This window comes from Schistocerca americana, chromosome 2 (assembly GCF_021461395.2).
Source record: "Schistocerca americana isolate TAMUIC-IGC-003095 chromosome 2, iqSchAmer2.1, whole genome shotgun sequence".
NCBI lineage: Eukaryota > Metazoa > Arthropoda > Insecta > Orthoptera > Acrididae > Schistocerca > Schistocerca americana.
In genome coordinates this window covers 200273805-200289719 of record NC_060120.1, presented here as the reverse complement: position 1 = coordinate 200289719, position 15915 = coordinate 200273805, and the positions used below count along the sequence as shown (strand labels likewise).

The 15915-nt window shown below is 39.9% G+C and overlaps 1 protein-coding gene across 4 annotated transcripts in view; it reads right to left on the bottom strand.

Moving 5' to 3' along the window:
* LOC124595701 overlaps positions 1-15915 on the bottom strand; it is a 181959-nt gene that overhangs the window by 64469 nt on the left and 101575 nt on the right. For all 4 annotated transcript variants that reach the window (XM_047134563.1, XM_047134564.1, XM_047134562.1 and 1 more), the window contains exon 5: positions 2679-2742. In XM_047134563.1, the coding sequence (XP_046990519.1) occupies positions 2679-2742 (64 nt within the window). The remainder of the gene's footprint in view (positions 1-2678; positions 2743-15915) is intronic.

The window sequence follows — 15915 nt, the reverse complement described above, 5'->3', positions numbered from 1 at the left end:
GACATTTTCGAAATAGCCAAGAAAAGCATAGCTGAGGAAATACTTCTTGCTCACCCTGCTTTAGACGTACCTCTCGTGGTCAATGCTAGCCAGGTGGCCATAGGTGCAGCATTGCAGCAATATGTGGACGAATCCTGGCAGCCCCTCTCTTTTTTCTCTCGGAAATTATCGCCCGCTCAGCAACAATGGAGCACTCACTACCGGGAATTGTTGGCCATTTGAGCTTCTGTGAAATATTTACGAACACAGCTGGAGGTGAGAGTATTTACAATTTATACGGACCGTAAACCTCTAACATTCGCCTTCCACCAGAATAACAACAAATGCTCGTCGAGGTAGTTTAATCAGTTGGAATTTATTGCTGAATTTTCCACCAACATTAAACACATCTCTGGTTTTAACAATGTAGTGGCAGACTGTTTGTCACATGTCAATGCAATCATGGAGACTATAGACCTTGTACGCCTGGCCCAAGCACAAAAATCAGATCAATAACTTGAAAATTGCCTAAACGATGACATAGCAGGCCTGCAGCTCAAGCTCATTGATGTACCAGGATCAGACACTAAGATATATTTCAAGATCTCCAACAACAAAGCGCACCCATTCGCCCCAGCAGACCTGAATAAGGAAATATTTAATAACCTCCACGATTTATGTCATCCAGGGGTAAAGGCGATGACGAAGCTCGTATCTAGTCGTTACGTGTGGCCAGAGATACAAAATAATTGCCTCAGTGGGCTCGCGCATGCGTCAATTGTCAACACAGCAAAATTTCACGTCATGTTTGCGCGCCCGTAGGCGAATTACCAGACATGACTGAGAGGTTCGCTCACGTCCACTTGGACATTGTGGGACCTTTACCGCCCTCAGAGGGTCAACGCTATTTGCTAACCATCATTGATAGATTCAGTCACTGGACAGAAGCTATTCCGATTAACAACATTTCTGCTGAAACGCTGGCTGCAGGATTTATGTCCAACTGGGTCGCTCGTTTCGGCTGACAGAGGACGCCAGTTCGAGTCTGAATTGTTTACTCAGCTGAGCAAGTTTTGCGGTGCATCACATCATGTAACGAGTTATCATCCAGCCAGCAACAGCATGGTTGAACAGTTGCACCAGTCCCTTAAAGTCGCCATAATGTGTCACGAATCGAAGTGGACCATGGCTCTTCCTTTAGTGCAACTCGGCCTCCACAGCATCACTAAGCCAGACCTCGACACATCCCCTTCTGAGTTGGTCTATGGGGAATTCCTGTGGCTACCAGGCAAGTTTATTGATCCAGGTGCCTCACCGGGGAACTTATTGCAGTCGTCCCAGTTAATAATCCAATTGTGGGATCGGATTTCACACATGCAACCACATCCGGCATTGCAACATGGGACACCGCATACATTTGTATATAAAGAAATAAAGCATTGCACTCACATCATGTTATGCAAAGACAGCATTAAACCAGCGCTCACGCCACCTTACACTGGACCACACCGCCTAATAACAACACGGGACAAAACGATGACATTATGGTGAATGGAGAAGGGAACACAGTGTCGGTTGACCGAATTAAACCTGCTTTTGTCTTGGAGGAATCTTTAGAAGCGTACAGTTCCCTCCACCAACCAGCGTTTTCACCAGCTGATAATCCAGCACCTCACGCAGCTCCTTCGATGCAGACACAACGTACAACGTGGTCCAGAAGTTGTGTACACTTTCCTGCCAGATTAAAGGACAGCGTCTGAGGCAGTTACCAACAACAACGGCACTCCGTTCTCTCATAGGGGGCTGTGTGGTGACTAAGCCAGCCGCGATCAGCTGACGGAACGCAAGTGTCAACAAGGTTCGCATGCCGGCCACAAGGAGGGCTGACACGTACTTACTCCTTGTCCCGGCGCGCGAGTGTTCCATGACTTTTAAACGACATGCTACGTTATAATTGTTCCATTGTTGATTTCATAGAGCACTTCTGGGGAGTCCCAACCAAGTTTTCAGTAATGTTCCATTGGTTATTACTGTGTAATCACTGCCTATGTTGTGTGTTCTTTCCTGAGTGATCTTCAATATAAACATGATAAACATAGAAGATGTACTTCTTCCACAATAAGAACATGATAGTTAGTTGCAAGCCTAACACACAGTGGGAACGTGACAAATAGAATGGGCACGCCTTCTGGTGAGATTCTAGGAAAGTTTCACGGTGCTGAATACAAATCTATGCATCCACCATCTGTAAAACCTGACTACACCATACTATTGGGTTTCCTGTAGTAAGATGTATTTAGGAGTGGGTACAGGTGACTTCACTCTTGTAGTAGGCAATGACAGTAACATTCACATTAATCTCAAGATTTTGCATTTCATTTTGAACTGCTATCAGTTTAATTATTTATATTATTTCACCAAGTCGAAACATTATAACTATGATGTTTTTATACACTCTTTTTGATTATCTCTACCTTATTTATTACTGTTTATATGCAAAAAGGTTTCTTCCATACATTTACTAAATGCACATTTAGACAGAAATTTCCTACAGCAAATGCCAACTTAATCACCAGAAAATTTACAAATCTTCCTGATTTAGCTATGTTACATTTTTTTATGGCAAAGCCAAATCAATTACCAAAAGACTGTGAAAGACATGTCATCAAAAACGTCAATCCTGAAACTGGGAAACTTACAAAGGTTTCAGGCGCACCAGTAAGTAAGTTTGACAGATGTGCCATTTTTTTCTCGTAACATTTCCTGAAACAGAAAATATTGAAAATGTACTCAGGAAGGAAATATTAGTTAATGGTAGAAAATGGCAAAAGAGTTATGTGTTACAGTAATTAAAACAAAAACATAAAAAAGCTTTTTTCCATTTTTTAAAACCTGGAGTACCTCCCATATATTATTATCATTATTATTATTGTTATTATTATTATTATTATGTGCAATTAGACCCTATTGGATCAAGCGAAACTTCCTGATTCTTTTTCCTTCTTTTCCACATTGCTCTAATTCTTTCTTCATGGGCTCTCTTCCTTTTGTCTGTCCATTCTGTTCCTGCTTCATTCAGAGCTTCATTCTCTGACTTAGCTTTCCATCTGTCAACTCTCTGCTTTAATACTTTTCTGTCCAGAATATCAGAATAATTTACCTGAGCTTTTTGACGGTCCTTTTTGACGGTCCTTTTTGACCTCTTGTGCACAGGGTATAGTTGTAAATCCTTACGAATTTTGTGAGTAAGTCTTGTTTTGGGAAGCCTAGAGACGTGCACATAAAATTTTAATTGCCTTTTTCTAATGTCTGCTGCAAGGTTCGACAATTTCTCAGTTGTTTGACGAGATGGTAGTCTATAGTCCTCTTCTGTTTTCTTTGACACTAATATCTTTCTGGTGATTTTACGTTCTTCCTTTAATAAGTTTTCTAGGTCACCTTTTATGTGGACTGTTAAGGTTTCACTGCCATACAGGGCTTCAGGTTTTAATACTGTATTACAGTGCCTAATTTTAGTATTTTTGGACAAGAATTTTTTATTGCACACCTTGTAGGTTCTTGCATAGGCTTTATTTAGTTTTTGGAGGTGAATGTTTTGTGCTATTTTCTCTCGCCCCATAGGTTCAAGGACTTCACCTAAGTATTTAAATTTGACTCTATTGATATGACCGTATTATGTAGTCACGTTTTGGGTGTCAGTTTTTGTGATGAATAACTCAGACCTTAGGAAAGATATTTGCAGACCAACTTTCCCTGCACATACACTAGTAAGGCTAAGTCGGCAGCAAAACCTAAACATGATATTCTTGCCCCATTTGTATAGGGTTTCCAGCAGATTTTATTCTTCAATTCCTTTTCCCATTTGCAGGTGACCTTGTCCATCAAAAGGTTGAACAGGAGATCAGACAGACCACCACCTTGTTGGACGCCAGTTTTGATCATGAACGGCTCGGATATTTCACACATGAATTTCACCTTGGAATTAGTCTGGGTCAATGTTTCTTTGATGAGGTTAAGGGTTTTTAGATCCAACCCTTGTTCTTCAAGGATATCAAAAGGTCCTTGTCGGTTAACTGAGTCATATGCCTTTTTAAAGTCGAGAAACATACAAATTATTGGTCTGTTTCTGACTGCTTTGGATTTTAGCACGGTCTTTAGATTGAAAATTTCTTCTGTGCACGATCTACCAGGGCGAAAGCCACCTTGGTATTCACCAATTTTGTTTTCCAGTTGCTCTTGTGCTCTTTGAAGAAGACAGCCTGATAGAACTTTGTATGTGACCTGAAGTAAGGATATGCCTCGATAATTATTTACAACAGATTTGTCTCCTTTTTTTGTGTAATGGATGAATAAGTGCACATTTCCATTCCTGGGGTAATTTTTCTGACTCCCAAATATCTGCAATTATTTGGGTTAACTCTCTGAGAGAACTTGGTCCTAGAGTTTTCAGTAGCTCAGCAATAACCCCATCTTCACCAGATATTCTATTGTTCTTTAATTTAATAACATTTTTGTGGATTTCTTCTTGTGTTGGTGTGGATGATTCAGGGGACCTCGAAGATGGTTCTGGACAATTAAGGAGGGTTGAAAAATAATGTGACAGTTCCCTACAGTTTTTCTGGTTAGTGGCCGGCCGTTGTGGCCGAGCGGTTCTAGGCGCTTCAGTCTGGAACCACGCAACCGCTACGGTCACAGGTTCGAATCCTGCCTCAGGCACGGATGTGTGTGATGTCCTTAGGTTAGTTAGGTTTAAGTAGTTCTAAGTTCTAGGGGACGGATGACCTTAGATGCTAAGTCCCATAGTGCTCAGAGCCATTTGAACAATTTTTTTCTGGTTAGTGAGTGCAAGTTTTCCGTCAGATTTCTTGAAACATAAATTTTGTGGGCTGTATCCGCGAATTTTTTCTGCAAAACTTCTGTAAAAATCTCATGTATTGTAGTTGCAGTTCTTCAATTAAGCTCAGTTGATTTTTCAGGTATTTTCTTTTCGCCTGCTTAATGGATTTCACCACTTGTTTCCTGACTTCATAGAAGTATTGGAGATTTTCCATTGTTTTCTTCCTGTCTTAGTTAAGAAAATAATTATATAAAGTAGCTAAGTTCTTCTATGTACCCATATAACACTAAAATTTATTATTCACAGGATAGTTGTCACACTAGTAATGATAACAGTACATTTGGCTACGATTTACAATATATACATGAAAGACGAAGCTAAGATTTTCAATAAGCAAATAGTCATTTATTACCAAATTTGCATGGCCCATTTGAAATCCACTGCTCTCCTCTTTTCATTAAATGTTTTACTTTATGTTTCAAAACTTATTCATATTCAAAAATTTCATAGTCTAGAAAAGTCCACTCTTAAAAATGGTTATTCATAAAGTTTTGTACCATAGTTTTATAAACCGATTTTTCTGATTCCAAAGCTATTATCACTAGAATAACTTATTAGTTTATTAAATTTGGAAAAAATCAACTTTCTCAGAACTTTATGGCAGTCTATGGGAATTCCGAGGGCATAGAAAGCATGCTCATAAAATAACAGCTATAATTTTACCATTTTCTAGTTCAAGGTTAACCAGAATTGCTCCTTTGCTTATTGTATCTGTATGGCTTTCAGTTTTCCTAATTTTTACATTAATACTCAAAATGTAAAAGCTCTGCATTTCAGCATTTAGTGATCTATGACAGTACATCATGGGTTGTCAAGAATTCAGCTTGTGAGCCGTTCCCTAGCACGAGTGCCACAGCACTCAGCCTCACAGTACACTTCCCCCAGCACCATGTCATGCTGTCTGAATGTGAGGTGAGTAAGAGGGGAAACCACAAACACATTGCATTCAAATAGCAGTGCAGTCACACTGATTACAACATGATTTTATATTTCATATTTCTGCAATTGTGACTTATTTAGTTTCATAATTACAAAAGGTCTTTCACACAAATATGTCAATCGAAATATTGTAGCATTTTTGCAACCTCATTATGGAGGTTTGGAAAATCTACCTGATGAAAGCAATGTAGATGTCCTGAACAGTTTCAATGTGAAAGGATTTGTCATTAAAACAGGAGTTACCTTGCAAGTCAATCCAGTTACAGCTGCACATGCTTAGAAGCGGTTTCAACTGAAAAGGCAAATGGTCTGGAAAATAGATGTAATATTGGCAGTGTCCTCAAAACGTTCAGGAAACAATCCTTCTAAAATGACAATGAACTCTTCAAACCTTGTTTTCTTTACTGACAGTGAGCTCAGGAAATTGGACTATGTTTGTCAGAATGTGTGCCTTCTATAACACGATCTTATTTTTAAATGCATCCCCATCAGAACAGAAAAAAGTTGTTTCTCATCTTGCAATGTCTTACTGTGGGCAGTGTGCTTTCAAGTCCACTTAATCCATTTCAAATGTTCTAATTTTCATTCTTGCACTCCTTTTTCCTTAATAAATTCAACAGCAGCGAGTTTTAAATTGTGAAATGATTCCAGGCATGGCACCTGATTTAACCAATTTGCTTTGCAGTAATACATAAAAAGTCTCCATACTCTTGTGTTTCCGTCAAAACTTGTAGCATGTAACAGTGGAATAATGTGTGCAACTCCAGTTACTATTCGTACCACCAAATTTCTTCACATCCTGCATGCTTGAAAATTTAACACAAAGTACTTCTTGATGTACAGAACAATGAATCTGTTGACTATTGTAATTTTTTGTGCTTTCATTGTCAACTACATCTTTAAATTATTTCTGCATGGTTTTGCAATGTTGCTTAATAGCAAATTTACAATGCTCATCATTTATGTGACTGCATAATATACGGAGTGGTCCACTTAAAACATTTCAACGCAAATATCTCTGGAACAACAATAGATATTGAAGAACAACTTCCACAGGTATGACTGTGGGTCAGTGGGTCATGAAAGTAAATACTGCCAGGTATTCTAAAACATAATCAAATATTATTTTCACCACAAACTTATTTTCTTAAATGGACACGCTATATTATTTCTTAAGCAATTAATAACATGAAAAAATCACAAAAAGAATGGTGTTGACTGCATTGCAATACGTCAATTACATCCCGAGAAATTGCAGAGCAAAGATGACGCTTGAAATAAACTAAATGCGCCTCTATTGCACATCCTGAGATGAACCCCACATTCCTCGTAATTGTGATGTGATTGGCATATTACTATGCAACAAACTCTGTACTTACTGCTATTAACACTGTCATTAAGTATACTGGAAACAATACAGATGTTCAATAAAGCAGAAATGAGTAAACCATTACCTTATTTTTCATTGTGTGTGATTGGATATCTGTATTGTTTTCAGTCCACTTAATAACAGTGTAAACATCTATAAGTACAACATTTGTTGCATCATCATAGTATATCAATCACATTGCGATTACAAGCAGCGTGGGTTTCACGCTTGCATCTTGGATGTGCTATAGTGGCACATTTTGTTACCTCAGACGTCAACTTCGTTCTGCAACTTCTCAGGATGTAACTGACATATTGTAATGCAGCAAATGCCATTCTTTTTGTGATTTTTCATGTTATCAATTGCTTAAGAAATAATATGGGGTGTCCATTCAAAAAACATAAGTTTGTGTTGAACGTAATATCTGCTTATGTTTAGAATGTCTCATACTATTTACTTTCATGACCCCTGCCTTATTTTCACATCCGTGAAAGCCATTTTTCAATACCTACTGTTGTTCCAGAGATATTTGAACTGAAACGTTTGGGTGGGTTACCCTGTATACTGAAAATTCTCATCCCTCTATTCCATCACTCCCATTCATTTTGAAGGCTTGTGACAATTCATTGCTAGAGTGCCTCTTTCTGTGCAAACAGCCACTGGACTTGTGAACATCCTTCAAACCACAAACAAATAGCGAAGGTTAAGCAGCACTAAGACCACCTTCTGCAGAACTTAAGAGAATTGTGATGACTGAAAAATGTCACACCACAATACTAAATGGAATGTCACACTGTGCTGAATACCTCTGGGAAGGAATGAGCAACGGAATGACAGGCTGAGTCTTGTTCAGTGCATGCCCCAGACTCTGGGGCTGCAAGAAATTTGGCACACTGTGGAGAGCCCTGCATTACACTCATCTACAAATAGGCAAGGAGCACAGCGCCACAAGTATTTCATGCTCAGCTATAAAAATGTAAACTTTGTGTGAATCATTCAGAGGATACCTTTCATTATGCGAACATCATATAGCCAGTTAAACTGCTCATCTACTTTGAGGCACTCTGTGAACAGAGATCAAAATGTAGAAATCCTGCATTATTTGGCAATCAATACAGGACTCTGTAATATGTGAACCCACTCAGCCTAAAAGAGTTGTGAACATCATTGTGTGTTTGTCACCAGAGAACTTTGCAAAATACTGCCAATAAATGTAGTTTGCCTACTTTGTTTGAACATTTAGAATACTCACTGTGATAAAGCTGATCATCAGACGAGGGAACACTGATTTTAAATAAACATGAGGAGAATGAACAGTGAACTATGTGTAAACAGTGTGTACTAAGGAAAAGTGGCAGCATACACACATGATTTTGGGAAACTTCAGTCAATGTAAACAAACTCGTCTGGTGGAAGGACATGAAAAAATGGCAACACGACAACAGGAAACAATACAGGAGAGTAAGTAAATGTGTCCAGTGAAAACAAAATTGAGAGCAACTGTGATGAGCAGATGATAGTAGTTGTCGACATATGGCAGGCTAATTCAGAAGTAGTAACTGAGTCATGTTCTGATGATAACAATGAAATAATTTCACAAGAGAGCAAATAAATACTGTTGATGTAAAGAATGTGAAGGCAGTTGAGGAAATTGTTAATGATACATTAACACACTTAATAACAATATGACAGAATTCCTGGGTATGCAAGAATGTAAGACTTTTTAAATGTGGTACATGAAATGCAAATAGTTAAACCTGATGTAAGCATAACTGAGACATAATATATGCAGACAGGGAGGGAAAAGAATAGAGAAGCAGACTTTGATAAAGTAAATAAAACTGTCATGTAATCCCCAGTAATACATACATCAAAAATTTTCAAAGTTGACTCAAAAGCAAATCATGGGCAGAAGATAGCTTTCAATGTGTATGACATGTTTAAAGAAATTGTATTTGTAAACTATAACATGTTCAACAATTTTTAGGGTTACAGTAATGTACTTCCTACGCTAATCAGTAGTAATTGTGGGATTTCATCAAGAAGAATTTTGAGAAATGTGTAAGAAGGAAGGGGAGGCAGGGAGAGTGTTCCTTGCCCTTAAGTGAGCACACTGCTTGGCTACTAGTGCATAACCAGCTGCCTGAGTCCCATTAACAGCTGTGTCTCTGGACTATTCCAATGAGGTGGCCATCATAATACTGTGTGGAAAATTAATCCAGGTCACATAACATTTAAATACACCTTGGCCCACAATACATCAAAAAACACATTATACGTCCCCAGTTAAAATTTTGCTTCCACGCCCGTCCCTCTGGTAAATTCTTCAATGTTAAAACCATTCATGAGTTCTACAAAGTTTTCTTCGAGTAGAGTGTCACCAACTCCATGTTTTGACAAATGTATGTGTTAATGTTTTTGTTTACTTTTTCTTGGCTTGGTTCAAATGGCTCTGAGCACTATGGGACTTAACATCTGAGGTCATCAGTCCCCTAGAACTTAGAACTACTTAAACCTAACTAACCTAAGGACATCACACACATCCATGCCCGAGGCAGGACTCGAACCTGCGACCATAGCAGTCGCGCGGTTCCGGACTGAAGCGCTTAGAACCGCTCGGCCACCGCAGCCGGCTACTTTTTCTTACTTTTTAATGAACCTATATAAGTCACAATTACATGGCATTCTTAGTGATGAAAATAGGCACAACTGTCCGTGTCTGCACATTAGCTGGCAGTCTGGGAATGATATAAATTTTATTATGACCTAATCGAATCAAAGATAATTCAATAATAGTGAAAATTTGACTGATGTGCCATCTATGATGTTGACAAGTGTATCCTTTGCACAGTCAGTACAGTGGTTCTACACAAGATGAAATTTGTTTCTAACTACATGCGAAAGAAACCCTTACTCCATCGCTAAGGGTGTGCTATAGAGAGTATTTCCTTCTGCCTCTCTTACGCTTAAATCGTGTAAGAATTTTACACAGAGAAAATGGCGTGTACAACACTGCTGGCATAATGCAGTTGGCCCCCCACCCTCTAGAGTTTTCTCTTGTGCCAACACTCAGTAACAATACAATATTACTCTTCATGATGAGTTGTAAAAGTTTCAGCCTTTCAAATTTCCTAATAGAACATAACAATCAAACCAAGCTGCACACAAATTGTTAAATGCTCCTAGCGTGACTGTATTCTCATCTAAAATGTGGCTCGTTCACAGTTTCCCCATCTTTCACACAGACAGCGTGTCATGGTCATATGGGGACTGTGCACACAAGCAGTGTTCTTGGCCATCCCTGATCCAGATTATCCTTATATTATCATTAACAAAATTGCATAGAACTTTATTCAGTTATTTAAACAGGTTGAATATACAAGTAAAACTACTCAGGAGAGATTTATAAATTTAGTTTGTAAGATAATAAACAGTTATTCTACAGCAACAATTACCTCTCACAGCAAAGACAGGAAGGCCTACAACACAAATAAAGAGAGCTCTTGCAGCCGCTAAAAACAGTGTATGATGAATTAAAACTCTGCCTCAGTTAAAGTAATTGTGCCGTGCACCATCAATCCTTGCTACTTTTCCTCTAGTATTAATCCTTCTTAGCTTAAGCCCTCTGGCCACTTCTGCTGTAACAAACTTCTCCAATCTTAGGCGGTGGTGACCACTCTGTAACGAGTTTTTAAGGAACAGCACAGGCAGTAAATGAAGAGTTTCCTGGACATGTAAGTGCAAGTACGGTACGGGGATCATGTGTGCAGTCCTAAAGCATTGACTGCATACCGACCAGTGCAGTGTCAAAAAATGGCGCGCTGATCTGCATGCCAATCGGAAAGAGCAGGCATCGCCACACCTCCAGGAAGACAGAGTTCAACATCCCCTGTCAATACAGGTTTAACCAGCCACCCATCACAGGTCGGATCCAGTTCAATGGCAGACTTCGAGAGCATCAGTACTGAGTAGTAGGAAGACGTTATTTAGCTTTTGTTCTGCAAGTAGTAATAAATTGTCAAAATATTTGCAAATAGGAGGTACAACTTTGTAGGAATGAAGTGTTATATTTATGTTAAAGTTTAATGTACTGATCATTTTGGATTCCTCCCACCTACACTTCCAGCTGCTGCTGGCTATGATCTAATGCAGTTTATTCAGTTTCAGAATCAACAAATGTCGCAGTTGATGACAGCAGTCCAGCAGCTCATTCATGCATACGCCGCTGCTGCATCAACTCCACCACAGCTTCCAGCCACATCTACACCACTGTTTCCATGCATTCCAGAGTTCCAAGCATTCAGTGAACACCAAGAGGACTGGAACAAGATTTAGTTTCTTCCATCACTAACAAGTATTACGAGAATCAGGTACAGGTTGCTGCAACTCATTATAAGTTCTTTGGCTTGCGGAAAAAGCCAGAACTGACATACTGTCTGTGGGTCACTGAACTTCAGGGTTTGACATGACAGTGCCATTATCAATGTAACTGTGACACAATAATTCGTGATGCAATTAAGTACAATGCGCCAGACAGTAGGATTCATGAACAAACTCTCAAACATTCCGATCCTACATCGAAACAAGTGTTATTTATTACTGAAAATGAGGACACATGTGATTGTGTTATGGAAAACTTTGAGATAGCTCCCATCTGCAGTGTAACGCACAGTGACAAACAGGTCCGGCTTTGTGACTAACTGCCACGTGTACACAGGCCACCATGCCGTAGCCAGAGTAAGTAAGTGTCAACCTGTATGACTGCTGTGAAATCATGTCCCTGCTCCTTTTCCACTCACAAAAGACAAAACTGCTCATTTTGGAATGCAACTTGCTTCGCTTGTGGAAAGCCCTACAGTCTGTATGCTTGCAACAGAAAAAGAATTCTACTCACGTTCGCTCTCGTAAGCCAGGAGCACCTTCTGACTCAGTGAATGTAGTTTTATCTTAACTGGCTACCAATTCTAGTAATGACCACATTCAGGAAGTGCCTTCACCCCACCCAAGTGCAATACAACGATAGTCAAACAAACTGTTTGTGAAAAGGATAGTTGCTACTCACCATATAGCCGAGATGCTGAGTCGCAAATAGGCATAACAAAAGGACTGTCAGAAATGGAGCTTTTGGCCAACAAGGCCCTTGTAGAAAATAGACAACAAACACAAGTGCACACACACACACACACACACACACACACACACACACGCAAATGTAGCTCACACACACACGACCACAGTCTCCGGAGGCTGAAGCCAAAAAGCCCATCCTGAATGTAGCTCACACACACACGACCACAGTCTCCGGAGGCTGAAGCCAAAAAGCCCATCCTGGCTTTTCCATTGTCGTATTTAAACTTACTGTGAATTTGGTCATTGCCGGACACTGTGTGCGACTTCAGTTAGACACTGGCACTTCCATAACATTGTTTAATCGTACACTTATGAAAAGTTGGGCTCATCACAGTTGACAAAATCTCACACACAACTTACTGCACATAATGGTCAGGACATTCCCGTGCTTGGTAGATGTAGTTTGCCTGCCACATTCCAGTCTCAGACCAGAACAGTGACATTTAAAATTTTATGCTCGCAAGACTGAGAAAATATTTTTGGGTTCATTCTTTTGACTGTTTGGTCTTCATATCCAGGACAATGTGCTTCTGTTTCTTGTTTCAATCCAAAAGACAGCATTACTCGATTGATTGCATAGTTTCCTGATATATTTTCTGAAGGAGTTGTCAGAGCAAATAACTTAGTGGTGCACGTTACAATGAATGACAATGCGCAGCCTAAGTTTTTTCCGATGTGTCCTGTCCTTCATGCACTTAAAGACAAAGTTGCAAGTGAACTTTAAGAATGGCAAGACAATGGTGTTATTGCTCCTATTCACACTAGTCAATGGGTTCTCCCTCAAGTCAACTTAAAAAAGCCTTCTGGAAGACCTCATCTTTGAATTGACTTTAAATCCACTGTGAATCCAAAAACAATAATTAATAGTTATCTGTTTCCTCGCCCTGAGGAATTAATGAAAGACTTGGTGCAGGTGCTATTTATCAAAAACTGACTTACACAATGTGTATTTGCAAATTAAACTAGGTGAGAGTCTCAGAAAGTGTCTATAGTCAACACACATTTAGGGTTCTTCAAATTTTTGCACTTACCATTTCGCAGCCCCTCCACGCGCCTGCCATATTCCAACACTACTGAGAACATCTTACTGCAATAGTTCCCTTCTGTTCATGTTACTTGGCAGACACTGTGGTGTTAGGACATACAGCTGAAGAACATATCAGTAACCTTTGTATGCTTTTTCAAGTACTTTGAGCTGCAGGTTTGAAGTGTCACCCGGACAAATGTGCCTTTCTTCACATTGAAGTTAATTATTTCGGTCATGTTCTTAATAGCCAGGGTGTTCATCCCCTTCACTCACATCTGCTGGCCATCTGGGACCTCTATACCATGCGCAACATTGGAAAACTGCAGTCAGTTCTCAGGAATGTGAAGTATTATATCACGTATATAACTAATGCTGCCCAGTTCACGGCTCCATTGCATCATCTGCACTGGAAGAATGTGCCTTTTGTTTGGTCGAAAGATGTCAGTAGACAATCCAAGAAATTAAAAATGCCTTGTTGAGTGTCAGATGCCTCGTTCATTTTGATCCCACTAAGCCTGTGGTTTTGGCAGTGAATATTTCTTCGTATGGAATCGGAGCTGTGCTTTTGCACTGATTTGGTTCACAGGACGGGCTGATTGCTTTTGCTTCCCAGCTATTTACCATGACTCAATGTAACTATTTACAAATCGAAAAGGAAGCGCTCGCTATTATCTACAGCATACAAAGTTTCACCGTTATCTGTTTGGTCAGAAGTTTTTTATCTGTTTGGTCAGAAGTTTTACCTAGTGATCGACCATAAGCCACTTCAGTCTTTGTTTCATCTGTCCAGATCTGTTCCCAAGCACAATTCAGAAGCTGCAACATTGGGCTCTGTTATTGTCATAGTACCATAGTACAAGTACGAAATATTGTATTGGCCCACATCTAAGCACACAAATGCTGAAGCCCTTTCTCACCTTCCTGTTGGCCTAATTCTGAATTCGATACTACTGTCACATCTCATTGTCACATCAATGCAGAGAACACTGAACTTTTACAGACTTTTTCCCCGCATTATAGATAATTGCACAGGCCATAGAAGCAGACCCTGACTTGGACCTTTTGTTGCACTACATTCATACTGTTTGGCCTTTCTTCAGCATAGCCTCTCCATCCAACACAGTGTGATTTTGTTGTAAAATGACTGGACAAATGTGTGTGCTTATTCCAAAAGTGCTGCAAAAAGATGTGTTGCGATTTCTCCACCAAGGACATTGGGGAATTGTATGCACAAAACAGTTAGCACATTGATACTGTACTTGGCCCCCCATGAACCATGGACCTTGCCGTTGGTGGGGAGGCTTGCGTGCCTCAGCGATTCAGATGGCTGTACCGAAGGTGCAACCACAACGGAGGGGTATCTGTTGAGAGGCCAGACAAACATGTGGTACCTGAAGAGGGGCAGCAGCCTTTTCAGTAGTTGCAGGGGCAACAGTCTGGATGACTGACTGATCTCGCCTTGTAACATTAAACAAAACGGCCTTGCTGTGCTGATACTGCGAACGGCTGAAAGCAAGGGGAAACTACAGCCGTATTTTTTCCCGAGGACATGCAGCTTTACTGTATGATTAAATGATGATGGCGTCCGCTTGGGTAAAATATTTCGGAGATAAAATAGTCCCCCATTTGGATCTCCGGGCGGGGACTACTCAAGAGGACATCGTTATCAGGAGAAAGAAAACTGGCGTTCTACGGATCGGAGCGTGGAATGTCAGATCCCTTCATCGTGCAGGTAGGCTAGAAAATTTAAAAAGGGAAATGGATAGGTTAAAGTTAGATATAGGTGGAATCAGTGAAGTTCGGTGACAGGAGGAACAAGACTTCCGGTCAGGTGAATACAGGGTTATAAATACAAAATCAAAAAGGGGTAATTCAGGAGTAGGTTTAGTAATGAATAAAAAAAATAGGAGTGTGGGTAAACTACTATGTACAGCATAGTGGATGCATTACTGTAGCCAAGATAGACACGAAAATTTAATAGTCATGGGTGACTGGAATTCGAGTGTAGGAAAAGGGAAAGAAGGAAACATAGTAGGTGAATATGGATTGGGGCTAAGAAATGAAAGAGGAAGCCGCCTGGTAGAATTTTGCACAGAGCACAACATAATCATAGCTAACACTTGGTTTAAGAATCATGAAAGAAGGTTGTATACATGGAAGAACCCTGCAGATACCAAAAGGTATCAGATAGATTATATAATGGTAAGACAGAGATTTAGGAACCAGGTTTTAAATTGTAAGACATTTCCAGGGGCAGATGTGGATTCTGACCACAATCTATTGGTTATGAACTGCAGATTGAAACTGAAGAAACTGCAAAAAGGTGGGAATTTAAGGAGATGGGACCTGGATAAACTGACTAAACCAGAGGTTGTAGAGAGTTTCAGGGAGAAGACCATAAGGGAACAATTGACAGGAATGGGGGAAAGAAATACAGTAGAAGAAGAATGGGTAGCTCTGAGGGATGAAGTAGTGAAGGCAGCAGACGATCAAGTAGGTAAAAAGACGAGGGCTAGTAGAAATCCTTGGGTAACAGAAGAAATATTGAATTGAATTGATGAAAGGAGAAAATAT